At 39.3% G+C, this 17,998-nt stretch overlaps 1 protein-coding gene across 15 annotated transcripts in view; it reads left to right on the plus strand.

Moving 5' to 3' along the window:
• The window catches only part of LOC100008920 (pro-neuregulin-1, membrane-bound isoform), a 231,320-nt gene that overhangs the window by 203,711 nt on the left and 9,611 nt on the right, over positions 1–17,998 (plus strand). For 4 of the 15 annotated variants that reach the window (XM_002709546.5, XM_070068531.1, XM_002709544.5 and 1 more), the window contains 4 exons: positions 2,986–3,044; positions 9,615–9,638; positions 14,277–14,379; positions 16,269–16,395. In XM_002709546.5, coding sequence (XP_002709592.1) covers positions 2,986–3,044; positions 9,615–9,638; positions 14,277–14,379; positions 16,269–16,395 — 313 coding nt within the window. Of the gene's footprint in view, positions 1–2,363; positions 2,432–2,985; positions 3,045–9,614; positions 9,639–14,276; positions 14,380–16,268; positions 16,396–17,998 lie in introns of all 15 variants that reach the window. The other 11 variants (XM_008252178.4, XM_070068534.1, XM_017339048.3 and 8 more) reach the window with 5 other exon arrangements.

Consider the following 17,998-nt stretch of genomic DNA (forward strand, 5'->3'; position numbering starts at 1 on the left):
TTCAGAAATAAGTAAACAAATCAAAGCACCATTTACTTCAGAAATTATTTTATCAAGATAGATTATATGATGGCCAGCGCCACAGATCACTAGGCTAATTCTCCATCTGCAGCGCTGGCACACTGGGTTCTAGTCCTGGTCTGGATGCAGGATTCTGTCCCGGTTGCTCCTCTTCCAGTCCAGCTCTCTGCTGTGGCCCGGGAAGGCAGTGGAGGATGGCCCAAGTGCTTGGGCCCTGCACCTGCATGGGAGACCAGGAGAAGCACTTGGCTCCTGGCTTCGGATCGGCGCAGTGCGCCAGCAGTAGCGGCCATTTCGGGGGTGAACCAATGGCAAAGGAAGACCTTTCTTTCTGTCTCTCTCTCATGTCTAACTCTGCCTGTCAAAAACAAAAATAGATTATATGGAAAAATTTCCATTTTTGGCATATGTCTGTGAAGACATTCTTATTGAAGCATGTAGAATGATATTTTTTATAAGAAATGATCCAAACTCTCAAGTCAGTACTTTTAAGCTATTATTATTTTTCATAACATTTTATTTCAGTGTATTTTTTTAAATTTACAAAACAAAAATTGTGAGTTCCTTATTCACTATTTTCTCTAACTAGATCTTTCTTTTTTTCCTACAACAAAAATATTCTAAATGAAAATGATCTATTTATTTATCTAAAAGTTTTTTTTTTAATTTTTATTCGGTTGTTTGAGAAGCAACGACCAGAGAAAGAAAGAGTTTCCATCTACTGACTCACTCCAAATCCTCTCCCCAACAGCTGAAACTTGGAGCTAAAAACTCAATCTAGGTCTCCCACATGCATAGCAGTCCAGTTTCTTAAGCCATTGTCACTGCCTCCTAGGGTCTGATTAGCAGGAAGCTGGAGTCAGAAGCTGGAGCTGGGTGTAAACCCAGGTACTCCAGTACGGCATGCCAGCATCTTAACTGGTGTCTTAACTGGCTTGCCCCTCTTGAAAGTGTCTTGAAGAGTTCAAAAGCATTCTTTCAGTTCAAGATGTTTATCTTTAAGCTGACTGGTATTGTTGTTCGTCATCTGTGTTTAACAAGTACTCATGCAGCCCAAAGTCTGGAACTGCTGGTCTTTGATTTTGTAGCCATTCTTCATGAAGTAGGAAAATTACATGTACCAAATTACTTGGTAACATTTTTGGCATTTAGTTTGGTTTGAAGGGAAATAAAGAGAAATCATCCCTGTATTAGCAAAAGTGAATCGTTTTATTTGCATCTCTCTGATGTCCAAAAGTACTTATTTAATCTGCAGAAGAGTTTTATAAAATCAGTAGGTATGAAGGTGCTATCAGAGCAGAATTGTTAAGGTGCTTCGCATGATAGCTATTGTGCAGATGAGCGATTAATAACAAATATGGCTATAGGTGTTGAACATTCAAATAAAGATTTTTTTTTTCTGTATCACTTGCTTCTTAGATCATTTTGGTGACCTTATTTATTACAGCATGCTACTGGATAAAATTAATCAAGACCAAAATGCTTAGTTCCTAAGCAACAAATGGAGCAATTTTAAAGGACTTTCATATTTAATCACAGCCTCATTGCATAACCTTACAAAGAATAGGATATCAAGATTCTAGAAGCTTGATAGGTATAAGTGAATAAAAGGTAAATTTTTTATAATTTCAGTATGGATTTTACCTTAAATGCAGTGTGAAATCTATTAAGTACTTTGGTAGAGGAGTGGTTTTTTAATTTAAAGTCTTTGATTTGGGAAGATTGGATTAGTGATTTTGCAGTAAGAGAAATCTTCTACTGTATGTATTTCAGCATTAAAAATGAGACTTTATTTGTAGTGTCTTTTAAAAAAAAGGAATGTCATTTTTCTTGTCAATAATGACTAGAGCACAAAAGTCCTTGGCTTCTATTGTTTAGCAATGTAGCGTCAACTTATAAAATACCTATGACACAAATACAAAATTCATTGTATAGAAAAGAAAAAGCCCAGGATCACTTAATAGTAAAAGATATGAAAGATATGAATGGAACCACACAAGCCATTCTCAACTCCAGTGTTTCAACGTGGTAAGAATCAATGCTTAGTGTCAAAGGGAAAATGACAGCTACCCATGCCTCGTCACCCAGCTTCAACTTTAAACCTCACTGTAGTTAAATTCTAGCTAATCTTTTTGAAGACTGAAGCAAACAACAACAGCAAAAATATGTCACTGAGCGTTTTCATGGGACATGGTTTTCTAAGTGTTTTGTCTTGTCTTTTCTTTATGTTGTTCAGTACCAGCTCATTTTTAGGACTCTTCATATTCCATAGGAGGAAAATTGCCAGTCTGAAAGTTCAGTGTCTTTAGCATTCTATTGCTTATCACATTTTTGCCCTTTAGGTGCCAACCTGGATTCACTGGAGCAAGATGTACTGAGAATGTGCCCATGAAAGTCCAAAACCAAGAAAGTATGTTAAAATAATCTGAAATTTGCTTTCTCCCCCAAACTACAGCAACAATCACTGCCAACTTGGTGCTTTGACACCTCAGTCGCAACTGATTCCTTTTGTTCTAATTATGGTTTAATCACTCAGGGCATAAATCCATTCAATATCGATCTGGTTAACAACACGGATCACAAAGTGATAACAATTAAAAGAATGGCTTCTGGCCCCAGGATGCTCTCAACCAAGGCAGGCAAGCCAACCAAAAAGGCATTTTCTTCCCACATTTTTGACTAAAGCTCTCAAGAACGAAAGCAGTCACTTAAAATGCTGGGAACTTTCTATTCTACCAACCCAAGAACTACATTTCGTCTAAATTTTTTTCTTTTTTTTTTTTTTTTAACCATTTTGGGGAAATGCCAGAGACTGAAAGCCATGATTAGGAAGAAGACTCAGTTCCTGAGGGTGAACTCACCAAGTTCAGTCAAATGACACTGAAGGAGCTTCTTTCTAGCATATATTCACCTCTTCTCTTTTTCTCTGTTTTTTCTACCATTGTTTTTTGTTTCTTCTCTCAGGTGCCCAAATGAGTTTACTGGTGATCGCTGCCAAAACTACGTAATGGCCAGCTTCTACAGTACGTCCACTCCCTTTCTGTCTCTGCCTGAATAGGAGCATGCTCAGTCGGTGCTGCTTCCTTGTCGCTGCATCTCCCCTCAGATTCCACCTAGAGCTAGATGTTTGCCCAGGTCTAATATTGACTGCCTCTGCCTGTCGCATGAGAACATTAACAAACGCGATTGTATCACCTCCTCTATTCGTGACTAGTTGGCTCTAAGATACTAATAGGTGTGAGAGGCTCCAAATGTTTCTGAAGTTGCTATGGCATCATATGATATGAAATGATAGTCTACATGAGCAGTGAAATGATAATAAAGGTGTGTAAAAGTCTCACTGTTATTGATAAAATAAAATCATTCCACTGAACAGTCCATCTTCTTTATACACACAAAGGCATCCCGAGAAGGATGTCGCTAAGCTGTAACTAATATGCTGTTGAAGTGATGGTAAGTTACGTTTTGTTCAGAATGTGTTATTTATAACAAATAAACATAATGAAAAGAGTTCAGATGTTTCTCTTCATTAAGTAAACAGTTTGGGTTTAGCTATATAAAAAGCACGGATCAGGAAAATTAAAAACAAACATTTCACAGCAAATGAGATGTCCTTGCTTCAATTTACATTGCCTGGAAAACGAGCAATTAAGGACTAGTATAAACAGTCATTTCTTTATGTTAACATTGACTTCTGGAAGCATTTATTCATGTTAGTTTCAAAGGTACTTGTAGGAGAAAATAGTTATTTTAAAAATATTTATTAGTTTAAAAGATAAGAGTTCAATTCTCAAATATCCATTTTTATATGCAGAACTTGGAAATCCTGAAGGGTATCCGCGATTTGTGAAGCTTTGAACATCTTTACTAAGAGATCCAGTTCACATTGTATGTAATTGCTCAGATAAATAAGTCTGTATTTGTCTTTTTGTGAACTGGAATTATAGCTTTTGACTCTGGAACATTCAAAACATTGTATGTAAAGTGTGTTCCATGTAGGTATCCATTTAGATCAAGAGTTGGCACATTGATTCAGGTAGCAAATATTTCAGGGTTTACTGTGATACCCTCTCTGTCAGCCATTCAGCTGTACCATAGTAGCATGAAAGCAGCCGTGGGCAGTGTATCAGCTGATGTGCATGGCTGTATTCCATCAAATCTATTTTTACAACAACAGGCACTTGGATGAATTTGTCAACCTCTGATTACATTGTCAATTGCTAACCCTAAAAACTATTTCACATAGCTCATTGCAGTTTAAATTCACATAAGAAAACAGTGATGCAGGCTGGCCATTTGTTGGAACCTAAAAGAATCAGAGAATTACCCTTGCTGTGGTGCACACAAAGAGTAAGGTTCTATTAACTCATGTTAACTGTTGTGGAAGTCATCAGAATAAATTCTGTAATGCATTGTAGGGAGATGAGATCCATAAAACAATCATATATTTAGTGAGGTGGTAGCCAGCATGCCAAAGATTCTGTCATAGATTGTTTTCTGTTTAAAAAATCGATAAATTGCCACTTCTAAATTTTCAAATACAGTCTTCACTTTATTCACAAATTTTTAAATAATATGCATTTAGCAGGCAGAATTGTTCTCTCGATAGCTGTATATAAGTCAACTTTTTAAAGCATGTAGGATAGAAAGTCAAAATAGAAGGGAAAAATAGAATTGTGTTCAACACATAAGAGACATTATTTTTAGAAATGTGTGTTTGTATTCAAATAACATATGTTTAGCAAATCCTTACGATTACATAAATACAATAAAATAATATTTTACAATGTAATGAAAGTGCTGAACATGTCAGTTCTGAAGTTCTTGGTGTTACATAAAGCTTCACTATGCACTGAAGGCAGTGTTGGTGCACTGTAGAGAGCTCATTGAAAATGAAGAATGCTAGTGCAGTTAGGTCTGACAACAGACTTTCATAAGATAACATGAGAAGATAACCACTGTACCTGATGTCCACAATGGGACTCCTTAAATAAATCATTTGGAAAGCTTTCAGTGACACTTTTGGAGAACATCCAAGAAATTAGCATTCGTATTGAACTTGATTTCAGAAAGATTGATAGGAAGCACACTTAGGAACAAAATCTGTAGTGACTTTCACCATTGGTGCGTCATATCTGGAAGACCAGTAGTTTCCAATCAGAAAGTGCTTTCCAGTGTGGTCTCGCTCAGTTAGTTTTCCTTTCTTTTTTTAAAAAGATGTATTTATTTACTTGAAGGGCAGAGTTAGAGAGAGAGAGAGAGAGAGAGATCAATCTTCTATCCACTTGTTCAGTCCCCAGATGACTGCAACGGCCTGGAGGCTGAAGCTGGGAGCCAGGAGCTTCACCTGGGTCTCTCATGTGGGTGGCAGGGGCCAGCCCTTGGGTCATGCTCTGCTGCTTTCCAAGGCCATTAGCAGAGTGCTGGATTGGAAGTGGGGCAATCAGAACATGAACCAGTGCCTATTTGGGATGCTGGCGTCTCAGGCAGTGGCTCAACCCTCTATGCCACAATGTCAGCCCCAGTTTTCTAACCTCTATGTCTGATATTCTCAATTTTGATTTCTGAAAAATCCCTACAGAGAAGGTAGGAAAATAACATTTTGCTTCTCTAAGAACATACTATTCAAGTAGCCATGAAGGCTGAAAAGAGGATAGAGAATGTTGCTACAATAGTCAATTTAAATTTTTTAGACATAAATTTTAAGGGAAAAGATAGTCCCCAGGTTCAAAGAGAAACACTTAAAGCTTACCAAACCACATTTTCAGTTGGAGAGTGTCATTCTAAAAGAATGTAGTCCTTTTTTAAAAAATGATAACACATTGATTCTGATCAGAATGTCCTCTCAGGCATTTATTGATTTATGAAAACTGATTTAAAATATGAAAGAAAGCAGCAAATGTATATTTGATAAGGCGGCCAATTGCCTTTAAAGATAACATATTTATAGTGCTTTCTAGGAAAATACTGTCAAGCTTAGTCAGCTTCAAATTTGACCTCTGCTGACACAGAATTCCTTGTTGAAAGAACTGTGTCCATCCGTATGTGGTATACAGTGTGTGTGTGTGTGTGTGTGTGTAGTGACAATCAATAATTGATTTATAGACTTAATGGAAGAAAAAAGAAAAAGCATCTATAATGTCAATGGTCAGAGGTAGCGGGGAGTGTGTGTGTCATACACAAACTAATATATAATAGGAACTTATGACTGAATAACTCATTAATGAATATTATAAAAAAGTACAATTTTAGAGCTTTGGAGCGCATTGTCAAGATGAATAAACTTAGCAGATATCCTGAAAAGTCATTTTGAATCTTAAGTTACTAGCATATCAGTCATTTGCATGGATTTCGAAATGCTTTAAAAACATGCTGAGTCATGTATTTATCAAACATGTGTACCTTGCTAACAGTAGAATCAAGACATACTCCACTTAATGAAAAGTGATCATAAATTCAAACTGAGTGTGAATGGCTTTACAGTGTGTGTGTTTGTGAGAGTGCTCATGTGCACATGAAAACTGGGGAGTAAGGAGAAAGTCTTCCATCACATTTCAAAGGGCTCAGTGGCAATACGGATTGGTTTATGTGGAAATAAAATCTGCGTTTATAAAGGTAAGTCTAAAATTAAAGGTCAGACACTAAATCGATCCTGTTTAGGATCTGCATTAGCAGAACTCCTTTAGAAATCTCAAAGATGCAAAATGTCAAGACTATAAAACTTTATTGTACTTTGCATAAAAAGGCCCAAAATGTTAAAAGAGTAAAATCCTGAATGTCTTCAAATTGTAACAGAAACCATAATTGCATAGATGTATGATTCTGGCAAAAACAAGTTATGTTATTTTTCTCTAATGCAATTGAAAATTTAAATTAACCTATAGGTTAATCACTTTTCTTCAAACAATTATAAATCCTAAGGCAAAGGATTAGTGAGTCAATATTTAATAGTTTCTAAAGACTTAAATTTAAATTAATTTTTATATTGCTTAGGGCACAGCAGGAAATCACATGTAGGAAAGGAAAGTGAATTGTTTACAGTAACCTTTGTGTTTTTGAATTATTAATTTAATTTGAAAATTGTAATGGCTAGGCAGAAATTCAATAGGAAGCGTGTGATCCTAAGCCAACATATGATTAAATAGAACAGACAGAAAGTAAGAACCTCTTCATAGAACAGAAAGTGTTTGCATATTCCAGTGTTTTGACTCAGGATGAAAGAACCGTAGCTACCTAATGGTAACAACGAATTAGAGCAGAATTTGATCCAGGTCTAGTATGAGTGATGCATGTTTCCCCTGCTTGTTTCCTTGTTAGGGCTTATGGCCAGAAGAGATTCCAGATTTAAGTACCAATTTCCCCTTGAATTATTTAAAATTGGAGCTGCCTGATATGAATGACTTCCCATGAAATGAAATTATAGTTAGGCTCACAGACTTACCTATAAAACTGTAAATTCAGTAATATGTATGCATGGGCATGCTACTAATTTTATTGAAGACTTAACTAAGCTTTCTATGCAACTAATATAGATCATTAGCAGTGTTCATGTAGGCATGGAATAATGATTCTCTGGAAGGGGATTCATAAATATGTCTTGATTTTAACCCTTAAATTATTACTGACTGGTAGGAGGAAAAGGCAAGAAATGGATGGGATTCTAGAGAGAAAAATTGGGTCACATCGTTATGGAGATGAGTAAGGAAATTTATTGTCCAGCTTCCTTGGAAAAATGATTCTTTTCTTCACTTTGATGTTCCACGGTTTATATAAAGAAAGCAAATGGGGAAAAATGCCAATTTGACAAATTGAGTATTGCACAGAGGCAAGAGAAATTCATTTGGATTTGAATAAATTATTTTGCTGTACACATTTTGCAAACACATTTACCCTAAATCCCCTATTTTTAATTTATGAAAAATTTATGTTATTTATGTGAGTACCCTGGACCCAAGGCAGAGGAAACTATTATAAGTATAGGTAGTGCCTCCGTTATCATTATTACTTGATGCATTATTTTGATTTATTATTAATTATTATTATTTTAACCTGGGACACATGATTTCCTTAAGGGTAGTAAGCTTTCTTGGAAATATCCCAGGAAGTTTTAGAGTTTTGCTGTCCATGAAATTAGTCTACAGCGAACCTGCATGCAGTAGATGGCCCATGGTTCGTATCCTGAGGTGTGTTTCCTGAGCTGATAACCCCTTCAGCTGGTGGCCAAAATATTTCATGTGTCTTTTGTCCCAGAGTGCCCAGTGAGGCGTATGTTAGTATATGCGTTTTGTCAATGAGACAGTAATTTGTCCAAAGGCACTAAAAGGTAACTGACAGAGGCAGGACCTGAGACCAGGAGGACTCCGACACGCTTACCTCCTATTTTCCCCTGGCTACATGAAGTAGTTTCTCCGTGCTCTATCTGATGTTTTTGTAAGAGTAACACCCCTCCACTGCATTTTTCAAACTTAAGAGATGCTTTGTCATATTATCAGAGCGCCCTGATATCTTTCAAGTCAGTGATTCAGAGAATAAAATATAGACTTCCGTTTATATTCTGCCGCTTCTTCTCACCTGCCTCTCCACCACAAGCACACACACAAGGAAAAAGTGCTAGTCTTCCACATGACCAGCCTTGATTATCAGTTTTTGCTGCAAGAGTGTTAAGTGTTATTCTTTTTGGAGAATTTCTCCCTTGCCTCATTACCTCATGTGAGCCTGGATAAGTTCGAGTCCCTGCGGTCTTGGGGCTCCAGAGTCAAGTGCTAGGTTAAGGGCTCAAGCCTTCAGTCCCCATTCCTGGGCAGCCCTGAGGTGCTTTCAGTTCCTGCACCCATGGACTCAGCACTGTGTAGAGATGGCTCTCTTGGTACTCAAGGGAGCTATGTCTCCCCCTCACAGCTCAACACGCTTATATAAAAAAAATTTTTAAATGAGGCATAGAGTTCTGCAATACCACACAAAAGAATATGAAAACACTTGGTTTCTATGAATGAAATATGTTAATCTAAGTGGTGCAGAAAGTGAAAATTCAGAGAAGGAAATAAAGCTAAATAAGATAAAGCTAAAGACAGACAAATAACAAAAAAAAAAAAAAAAAAAAAAAAACAGGAAATAAGTCCATTGTGATAAGTTTTTCAGACCCAATTAGTATGCACTTGGCTTCTCTTCCCGGCTCTGCCACTGTATGGTTTGGGCAGAGAGTAGGGTGGAATAAACCCTCTTCCGCCTTAAAAAAAAAAAAAAAAAGTGGAATAATATCATATAACTTCAATGATTATAAAAGTATTTCTGTTGCTGAACAATGAGGTAATGTAGAGGACTGTCTAGCTGTATAACTTCTCCCTCAGTAACATCTTTTAAGGGTTAATAAAGACACAATGTGCTATTATTTGCACGTCTTCTAAAAAGTTCCCTATGTGGACTCGGGGGGGCGTACCTGAGCACTGCTTCATTAACCAGCCACCATTTGTCCTGTTCAGTGTGCACGCACAGAGAGCTGTAATAGTCATGTGTAATGTGTTTTGGAGTGCGGTGTATTGCTCTTTTCTGAAACTTTTTCCCTTTCTTTTTTTGTCAACTTTCTGCATTGGCAGAGCATCTTGGGATTGAATTTATGGGTATGGACCAATCATCATTCCTTTTAGCCTGCAGATTTTAGAGCCTAAGAGCTGAAATCTTTTTCCCTTCCTACTCTTACTTTTCAGTTCCTAACTAATTTCCTTTTTCTTTAGAAGGGATCATACAGCTATAACAATGATTTCTCTGCTCTCAATCTATGATTAGTCTACCAAAATGGCACTGAGTGCAGCAGGTGTGAGATTCCCAAGCTTCTAGAGTTCCAAATCACCTCACCTGCTGCAAGTTGACATACAGCCCACTTTGTTTGATTGGATCTGTCTATGCTGTTATTTCAAGCCAGGGTAAGTTGGAGTGTGGTCCATAAGGCTACAGGGGAAACCAAAGCAGGGGACTTAGAACAAAAGAAACTGTAAAGATGCATCCCTTAAAAAACATGCCACATCTTGGATAGGAGTTTGACATCGAATATAAAAATTATCTGTTTAGTAACCTAGAAAGCCTTTCAACTGCAATATTAGATGTGCAGACTTGAAGTACTCAGAAATGCTGCAGATATTCAAGTCTGACTCTAGTCAACCTCATTATCTCATGAGCAGAGAAATAGGCAAACGGAAAGAAAGAAGCTTTGTGCTATGTTAGCTGGAAATTGAGGAGCTAATGGAATTACATTTGAGTAACTAGGATTATCCAGACAGGTCATCCAATAGAAATATTCACACTGTAACCATGAAAACAAAATCTCCCGAGAGCACATGAAATCCAGGCACACATCTCCCGAAGACCTTCCCCCTCAACAGTGGGGAGAAAAGGCTGGAGTCGGGAGGAGCGGCCATCTGTGCTATCTTCCCAGTGACCCCGGCGCCCCACCAGCCTGAGCTGAATGCTGCCTGCAGCCCTGAGGTGGGCTCACGGGGCAGAAATGCACCTGCTCCCCACCCTGCTGGCTGCAGGGGCGACATGCAGCCTGGGCACCTGACCGCTGCTGCCTTCTCTTGGCCATGACAGCATGCTCTACCCCTAGTGGACTTTCCATAGTTCATGGGAAATGAGGCAGCTGCATGCTTGGGATGGAAGCTCAATGAACTGCCTACGCTTCCTTCCCCCAGCAAAAAGAAAAATAATTCCAGGAGAAAACTCTTCATTTGATGAGAAAATCCCCAAGTTTCTGTGGGTGGGGCGTTGTGCATCTCAGAATATCTTGTCAGAGTGGGAGCTCAATAGGGAGACCAACATCACCGTTGGGTTTTCTTGCCTCAGGATGAAAAGTAATCCCACTTCTGAAAAGGTTTACTGGCCTTTCCTGAAGGGAGGAAAGATATCTACCATCCCTCTCTTTTATCGTCAACAGCATATTCCTTGCTTTGTAGCTTAAGGGTCTGACTATAGAATTTAGTATTTCTGTTCCTGAAAAAGTTAAATAAGATAGTTCAGGTATCAGTAAAGTCTTCTAAGGATCAGTGAAGACAAAGGCACACTTTCCAGGGGCTCTGTGGCTCCAGGCTGGCCTGTGTATTAAACTACTTCACTGCATCCTTAAGAAAATCAGACCTTAAACATCCTTAAAAAAAGTGAGAAAGGCGAGGGCCTTGTCTCTTGGCCTGGCCAGCTGAGGCTGAGAAAGGGGCTTGATCTGATTCATGTAATGCACCAAACAGACCTTAGACTAACATATCAGAGACATCTCCCCTCTAGAGACAGACTCACAGATGGGACTGACTCATTCCTGCTGTTAGCACTGTCTCTGATTTGTGCCTGTCCTATGGACCCATTCACACAAGGAAAAAGGTAATATTAAAGGGGAAAAGAGCTAAAGGAACCCATTGCTTGTATCGTTTATCAAGTATGAGGGTACTTCAAAAAGTTCATGAAAAATGGAATTAAAAGGGTTCATTTTTGACGCCAAATATTTTGAACTCCATGCATAGGTTTCTTCATAACATGCATTTTCCACGAACTTTATGAAGACTCCCCGTATTTGTCCTTTCACACATTCATATGGGGACGGGTGTGGCTGCTCTAGCACAACCATGAAAAAGTCAAATGGAAATTTAGATGAGAAACTTGCAGTGTATTTAGTAAATGCTGATGCAGATACAGAGATTTAACCCCTCATCTGTATTCTGTGGGCCTTGTCTTTGGTTCATTTTAATTTTTTCACATTACCCTTTGACCTTTATTGAACTATCTTTTTATTTCCATGAAATAATCGTTTTACGGAAAACCATGTGTCTGCCTATATAACAAGCATGGGCAAGTCACTATATACCATTTGTTCATGAATCCAGCTGAATCTAGTCTTTATCATTAACAACCACTAGAAGAAATCTTGTCGGCAGACTCCCTGAGACTACATAACTTCGTTTTCCTCAATTTGGCCCATGCATATGTCCCCATTTTTGAAACTCACAGAAGCAGTGTCCCTGCTTTCTCTAACGATAGAATGTTAGGGTGTCAGGGAAAAAGTGTGGCTAAGACCTTGCCATTCCTGTAGGACAAGAAGTAGAGTCAGCAGAAGAGCGCAGAGTAAAGTAGGACCTCCAATTTGTTGGCAACCATATGCACACTCTTTGACAGCTCATTGCAGAAAAGGACAATGCTGGGCTTCCCCATTCCCGCGGAGGAGGGCAGCGGTGGGCGGGAGGGGTTGGGTGAGACCTCTGCTCCTTAGACATGTATGCTAAAGACTGATGGGGATGCCAAGGGCAAGAAGGGCGGCTGCAGTGGCATCAGCTCTCAGGTAACACCTGTTCAGAATGAGATCTCTGTCCTGTGGCTCTGGGGGCGGGGAGGCAGCAGACACGAGCAATTAACATGTCAGCACTTACACTCCATGTCCTCGTTTGACTTCTGCGGCGCAAAACACCGCGACACCAGCTCTGTGTCTTCTGGTCCAATGCACCAGCTGCTTTGCTTTCTAATTGTGGCTTCCACACAACCGCTAGCCCAGGTTAGGCGTTATGCTGTATGGGATAACCCTTCCAACTCTGCATCCACCTCTTCTTCCCACCCCAGCATTTCCTCCTTCTGGTTTTCTTTGAGTTATTTATTTTTCCTCCCTTAGTATCAGGCATGCTGTGCCAGGGACCTCAGATGGCTCCTAATCTTTAACCTTGTTTTCCCTTGCACTTCACTTCCTCGCTCTCTCTGTCATTCTGTCAGTCTGTCTGTTCTCTTGGTTTGTTTTTCCTTTCCACTTCGAACCCTTTGGTTTGTTTTTGTATAATCTATGCAATATTCTGGTCTTTTACCTACTGACTTCTTTTTTCCTTCTCCTCCTGTTAATAATCAGTACTCTATTAATTTGATTTGACAATGTTCTTGACCTGTTAACTGGAATTTGATTATCATGGACTCGGCTTGTAGGAAACATTTTGTTTTTAATGATAAAGTCCACTGTATCATAAAAATTATAGTCCACTTTTTCATTTCAAGAAAAGTTTCTGGGAGTTGTCCTCTCTCAATGTTCTTTGGGGGTTCCTTGTTGATACCCAGACGAGACAGCTCCATTTATACAATAGTCCTAGTTCTAGACCAGCTTATTAATCTCAGTGGCAAGTAAACAGTTTATTTATTTTGTCATGCCTGAGTTCTCTTTCTGAGTGAACTTGTGAAGACCTTCCAATAAAAATAACCAGATCATTGGAAGTTCGGATCCTAAGGGATCAGGGTCCTCATTAAGTCAGCAAATCTTTTTAAGAACTTGACCTACCTTAATGTAATCAAGTTATCTCCCAAAGAAACTGACTTACAAATAGAAAAATTTCCATGAATTAGAGATTGATTGCAGTAACAGTACAGTAGTATCTTAAGCATCACACTTCCTTGGTATAGTGTACATTAGCTAATTTGCCAATGCAGGAATGTGCAGTCTCTTCCAAATTGTACGTCATTTGTGCGAATGACTTCTTCATACAAGTAAATTAGTTCTCTGAGTACAGTTGGTAAAGTAATAAGAATTGTCCTCCCAAGGACTCCCCTGCCTATTGCATTGGGCCTTCTATGATACAGTGCCCCACTGCTCTGTATTGTGTTGCTTCTTATGTTTCACCTGTTTTACTGCGAAAACAGGTATCCTGAGTCAATTGACTTGCTAACTACAAGCCAAGTTCATGTTTGCAAATGTCTTTGAATTTAATTTTTGTTTAAGTTAGAAATGACTCTTGTAAAGACCACTGGATAGCAAATGCTGATATAAAATATGTGGGAGCTACAAAGAAGTGAGAGACAAGGGGGTGAGGGAGGAGGGTCTCACAGGGCCAATTCCAGCTCTTTTCATTGGTGTGCATTCTTGTTGTCTTTGCAAGAGATTTTTATTTTCTTTGCAAGAGATTTCTTTAAAAAAAAAACCTACAGCATTTTAACCCAATAGTTATTTTATTATTAATGTTTATGTCTTGCCAGTTTGGTAGCACATATTTTTATATATCTATTGCTTAAAAGTAGAGTAATTTTAGAGTATTTTTATTGTAAGTGGCCTCAACTGGCTGTGTTATGGATGATCAAAGTGTAGTACAGAGCATGTTGTACCTTAGAAATGTGTGTAAGCGTAAAGAATTGCCATGTGTTTATTTTCTTGTGAACATGGACAGTGTCGTGCAGCATGCAACTGTCGGGTTGTAGTGCGTCCTGGCAAGTGTAGGTGACCTTTGGTGACATCTGCTTTCATCCCTTTCCAGAAGCAGAAGAGCTCTACCAGAAGAGGGTGCTGACCATAACTGGCATCTGCATCGCCCTGCTGGTGGTCGGCATCATGTGTGTGGTGGCCTACTGCAAAACCAAGTAAACCTTCCTCCTCCCGCTTTCCCCTCTCAGGGCAGAGATGCCATAGAAGGCCAGGGCTTTGCAGGAACCGAACCAGGCCCCACAGCCTAGTCTTGGGTTGGGGGAGGCTCCCTCCCTTATTTTTCTCCTTGAACTACTCATTGAAGACCTTTCCTAATGACATCCGTTGGAAAGCTTTGCCTATTTGTGTGACGGTACACCGAAGATTTGTGATACAGGACTTTAGCACCAGGAGTGGATAAAGGATTGGAGGAACAGGCTTATATTTCCTGGAGTGCCCCATAGGTTGGGGTGCAGGTGCCATGCATTATTTAGCTTTTCCTTATTACAATGAAATGCCTACGGCAACTAACTCTTTAAAGAGAAAAGGGTTATTTAGCTCCTAGTTTTGGAGGTTCGAGTCTCTAAGATTGAGAGGCCCCGTTGGTTTGGCCTCTGGGGAGAGCAGTTGGATGGCAGTGATGCAGTGTGAGCAGAGGAAGGATCATTTGGCCAGCCAGGGAGCAGAGAGAGTAGCCAAAAGGAGGCTTTCATAACTCATTAAATTATGAGAACTGCCTTCTGAGGGCACGCCCCCAGGTGGCTTAAGTCCCTCCCACTAAACCCCATGTCTTAAAGGTCCCTCTGACTCCTAAGAACACCACTCTGGGGGCTGTATAACACATGGACTTTTGAGGGACATCCAAATTAATATCCGAACCATAGCACATCCCATACCAAGAGGGAGGTGAGTCTATCACTGCTGAGGGCAAGTCTGATTTGCCCTAAACCTTAGGAGATGAAGGAAACGCTTGGCACTATTTGAATTTCAGTATTCCAACACTAATTATGCTGCAGCTCTGTCTAATTGTGTTGCCTGTACAAATGCTCTCAAAGTAAGAGGTAGCCAAAAGAAAGCTCGTGGGAAGGACACAAGCAAAACTTGCTTTAAAAAAATAAAAGGGAAAACATTCAAATAAATGTGTATTCACCATTTTTGACCCTTTAAGCTTGGTCTGTATTAATAAATACAATTACTTTCTGACACAAATTCCCTTCACTGTTTTCTCCTACATATAACTTCCACTTGAAATTTGAAGTAATGTTAAACTAACAAGGTTTTTGTGTTTTGTTTTCCGGATTTCTGGATTTTGGCTTCATGACATAATATTCTCTTGCCCAAACTAGCCATGACAATATTAGCTTGATCTGAATATTACAATAAGGAGCATAAATCTGCTTTTATGCCACAGAAACAAGGGTAATGATTGCATTTTCTCACTACCCCATGATTTTGGGTGTTGCCGGAATTAACTGATAGAGAAGAATCAATTTCATGAGTTTTATTCAATCCAAATTCAATATTCATTACGTATTAGGGTCATGTTACAATTATGCCCCAATCTATGGCAAAATCTGCCCATATTCTCACCCCTATGCATGTGCAGCATTCACACACATTGTGTATGAAATACAGATTCAAATTCAAGTTCACTTTCTTGAGAGACCCACAGGAGAAACGATAAATGGAATCAGCCTTATCAATTCCACAGCACAACTTGCTATCTAAAACAAATGACTATCTATAAAACTTCATGAAAGTGGATCGATTAGGCAAGTTGGGATTTTAGCCAAATACCAGCTTATTTGTTTCTCCATTTTTTGATCTTGCCCCTGGGTAAAACAGCCAAGTTTCTATAAGACACTCGTCTAGCTTTTACAATCTATTTGCTAAGGATGTGAGATTCCCCTCATTCTGAGCTGGAGCAGCACACACGCCCTCCCTTGTTCTTCAACACCAATCCACTGTCTTGAGTTATACTCATAGGTCTTGGGAGAATCAAGGTTTGGCTGTACTAGGAAATGCAAACAATAGAAAAAATAAGTATTCCCTTGTTCACATCCAGGAAACAGCGGAAAAAGCTTCATGACCGGCTTCGGCAGAGTCTTCGGTCAGAACGGAACAACATGGTGAACATAGCAAACGGGCCTCACCACCCCAACCCACCCCCAGAGAACGTGCAGCTGGTGAATGTATGTTGATTCTGGCCAGTGGAAAAATCCAAGTGTCTCTTCTCTGTTCGGGCGCCTTAACATTTATTTGCTAAAGCTCTTAGGCTCTTAGCTGCCGCCATTAATCACCATGGCTTCCAGGAATCCAGGGTTTTGCCAGGAGAAAATAATGGGAACATTTTTTTCAAGTAGATTTGGTTACTGTAAAACCAGCACATTTCCTCTTATAAAGTGTTCATTAGGATGTTGGAATAATAACGTAGGGTTTGCTCTGCAGAAAGGTCCTAACTGGAAGGAAAAAAAAAAAAGGAAAGAAAAATAATAAAATTAATAACACAAGAATCAGAAGGAAAATTTTAAAATACAATTTAGAAATGCAGGCTACTCCAATCTATGACTGATTTAGTGCAGATAACAAGGCAAAGAGCTTAGGAGTTATTTTTATTAGGGGCACTTCACAGTGCCTGATGTTTTGGTGATCCTGATTGCCAAAGGACGAAGTCAGGGCATGGAAAGGCCAACTGTCTTACCAAATGTGCTTCTCAGTGGCAAAACCAGAAGAACATATTGCTTCCTTTATACCATGGTTCTTGCAACATGATGTCATGCCCTCCAGATGCAACATGTCCTTAATCATGCAAATATATATACATATTTGAACTTTAATCATCTATATCTATATCTATCTATCATCTATCTATCTATTTATCATCTATCTATGAACCTTACCAAGCACTAGGCTTTTCAATACAGTTAGTTCATAGAATATCAGATTGTGGGGCGCGTTTGCAGATCATCTTCCAAATCTCTCTTCTGTACAAGTAAAGGCCAGAGCTGGACTCCGTCCTCCTGGCTTTGGAGTATTGCTCTTCTTTATAGCGTAAGCCTCGTTCTTGTTTTCATTTCCCTCTGATGTATGTTTCCTAATAGACAAAGCTTGAAGATCGGATTGCACTGCCATTTCCTATACTATGAAAAATGTATGCAAGGGGTCTTCAAAAAGTTCACAGAAATGTGCATTATCTTTTGACTCCATGTTTCCCTGAGCTTTTTGAAGTACCTTCAGATTTTGAGGGGAGCAGATATGACATAGGCTTAAATCTGGAGTTGGTGACTTCTATTTTTAAAATTTTTTTTATTTTTTTATTTATTTGACAGATAAAGTTAGACAGTGAGAGAAAGAGACAGAGAGAAAGGTCTTCCTTCCATTGGTTCACCCCCCAAATGGCCGCAGCTACGCCTATCCAAATCCAGGAGCCAGGTGCTTCTCCTGGTCTCCTATGGGGTACAGGGCCCAAGCACTTGGGCCATCCTCCACTGCCCTCACAGGCCACAGCAGAGAGCCGGACTGAAAGAGGAGCAACTGGGACTAGAACCCGGGGCCCATATGGGATGCCGGTTCTGCAGGCGGAGGATTAACCAAGTGAGCCACGGCGCCGGCCCCTGGTGATTTCTAAACTACCAGTGAAACTTGTGGCAAAACAAGGGGTGACTAGGTTAACACACATTTTTTATTTTTTTCTCCTCATCATCTTCATCAAAATGTTCTGCGTAGTTGATACATGCATTCTCTCAAAGATAATTATAACCTATCATCATGTGACTTCTGATACTGGATGCTGAA

Source organism: Oryctolagus cuniculus, chromosome 2 (assembly GCF_964237555.1).
Source record: "Oryctolagus cuniculus chromosome 2, mOryCun1.1, whole genome shotgun sequence".
In the NCBI taxonomy this organism is placed as follows: Eukaryota; Metazoa; Chordata; class Mammalia; order Lagomorpha; family Leporidae; genus Oryctolagus; species Oryctolagus cuniculus.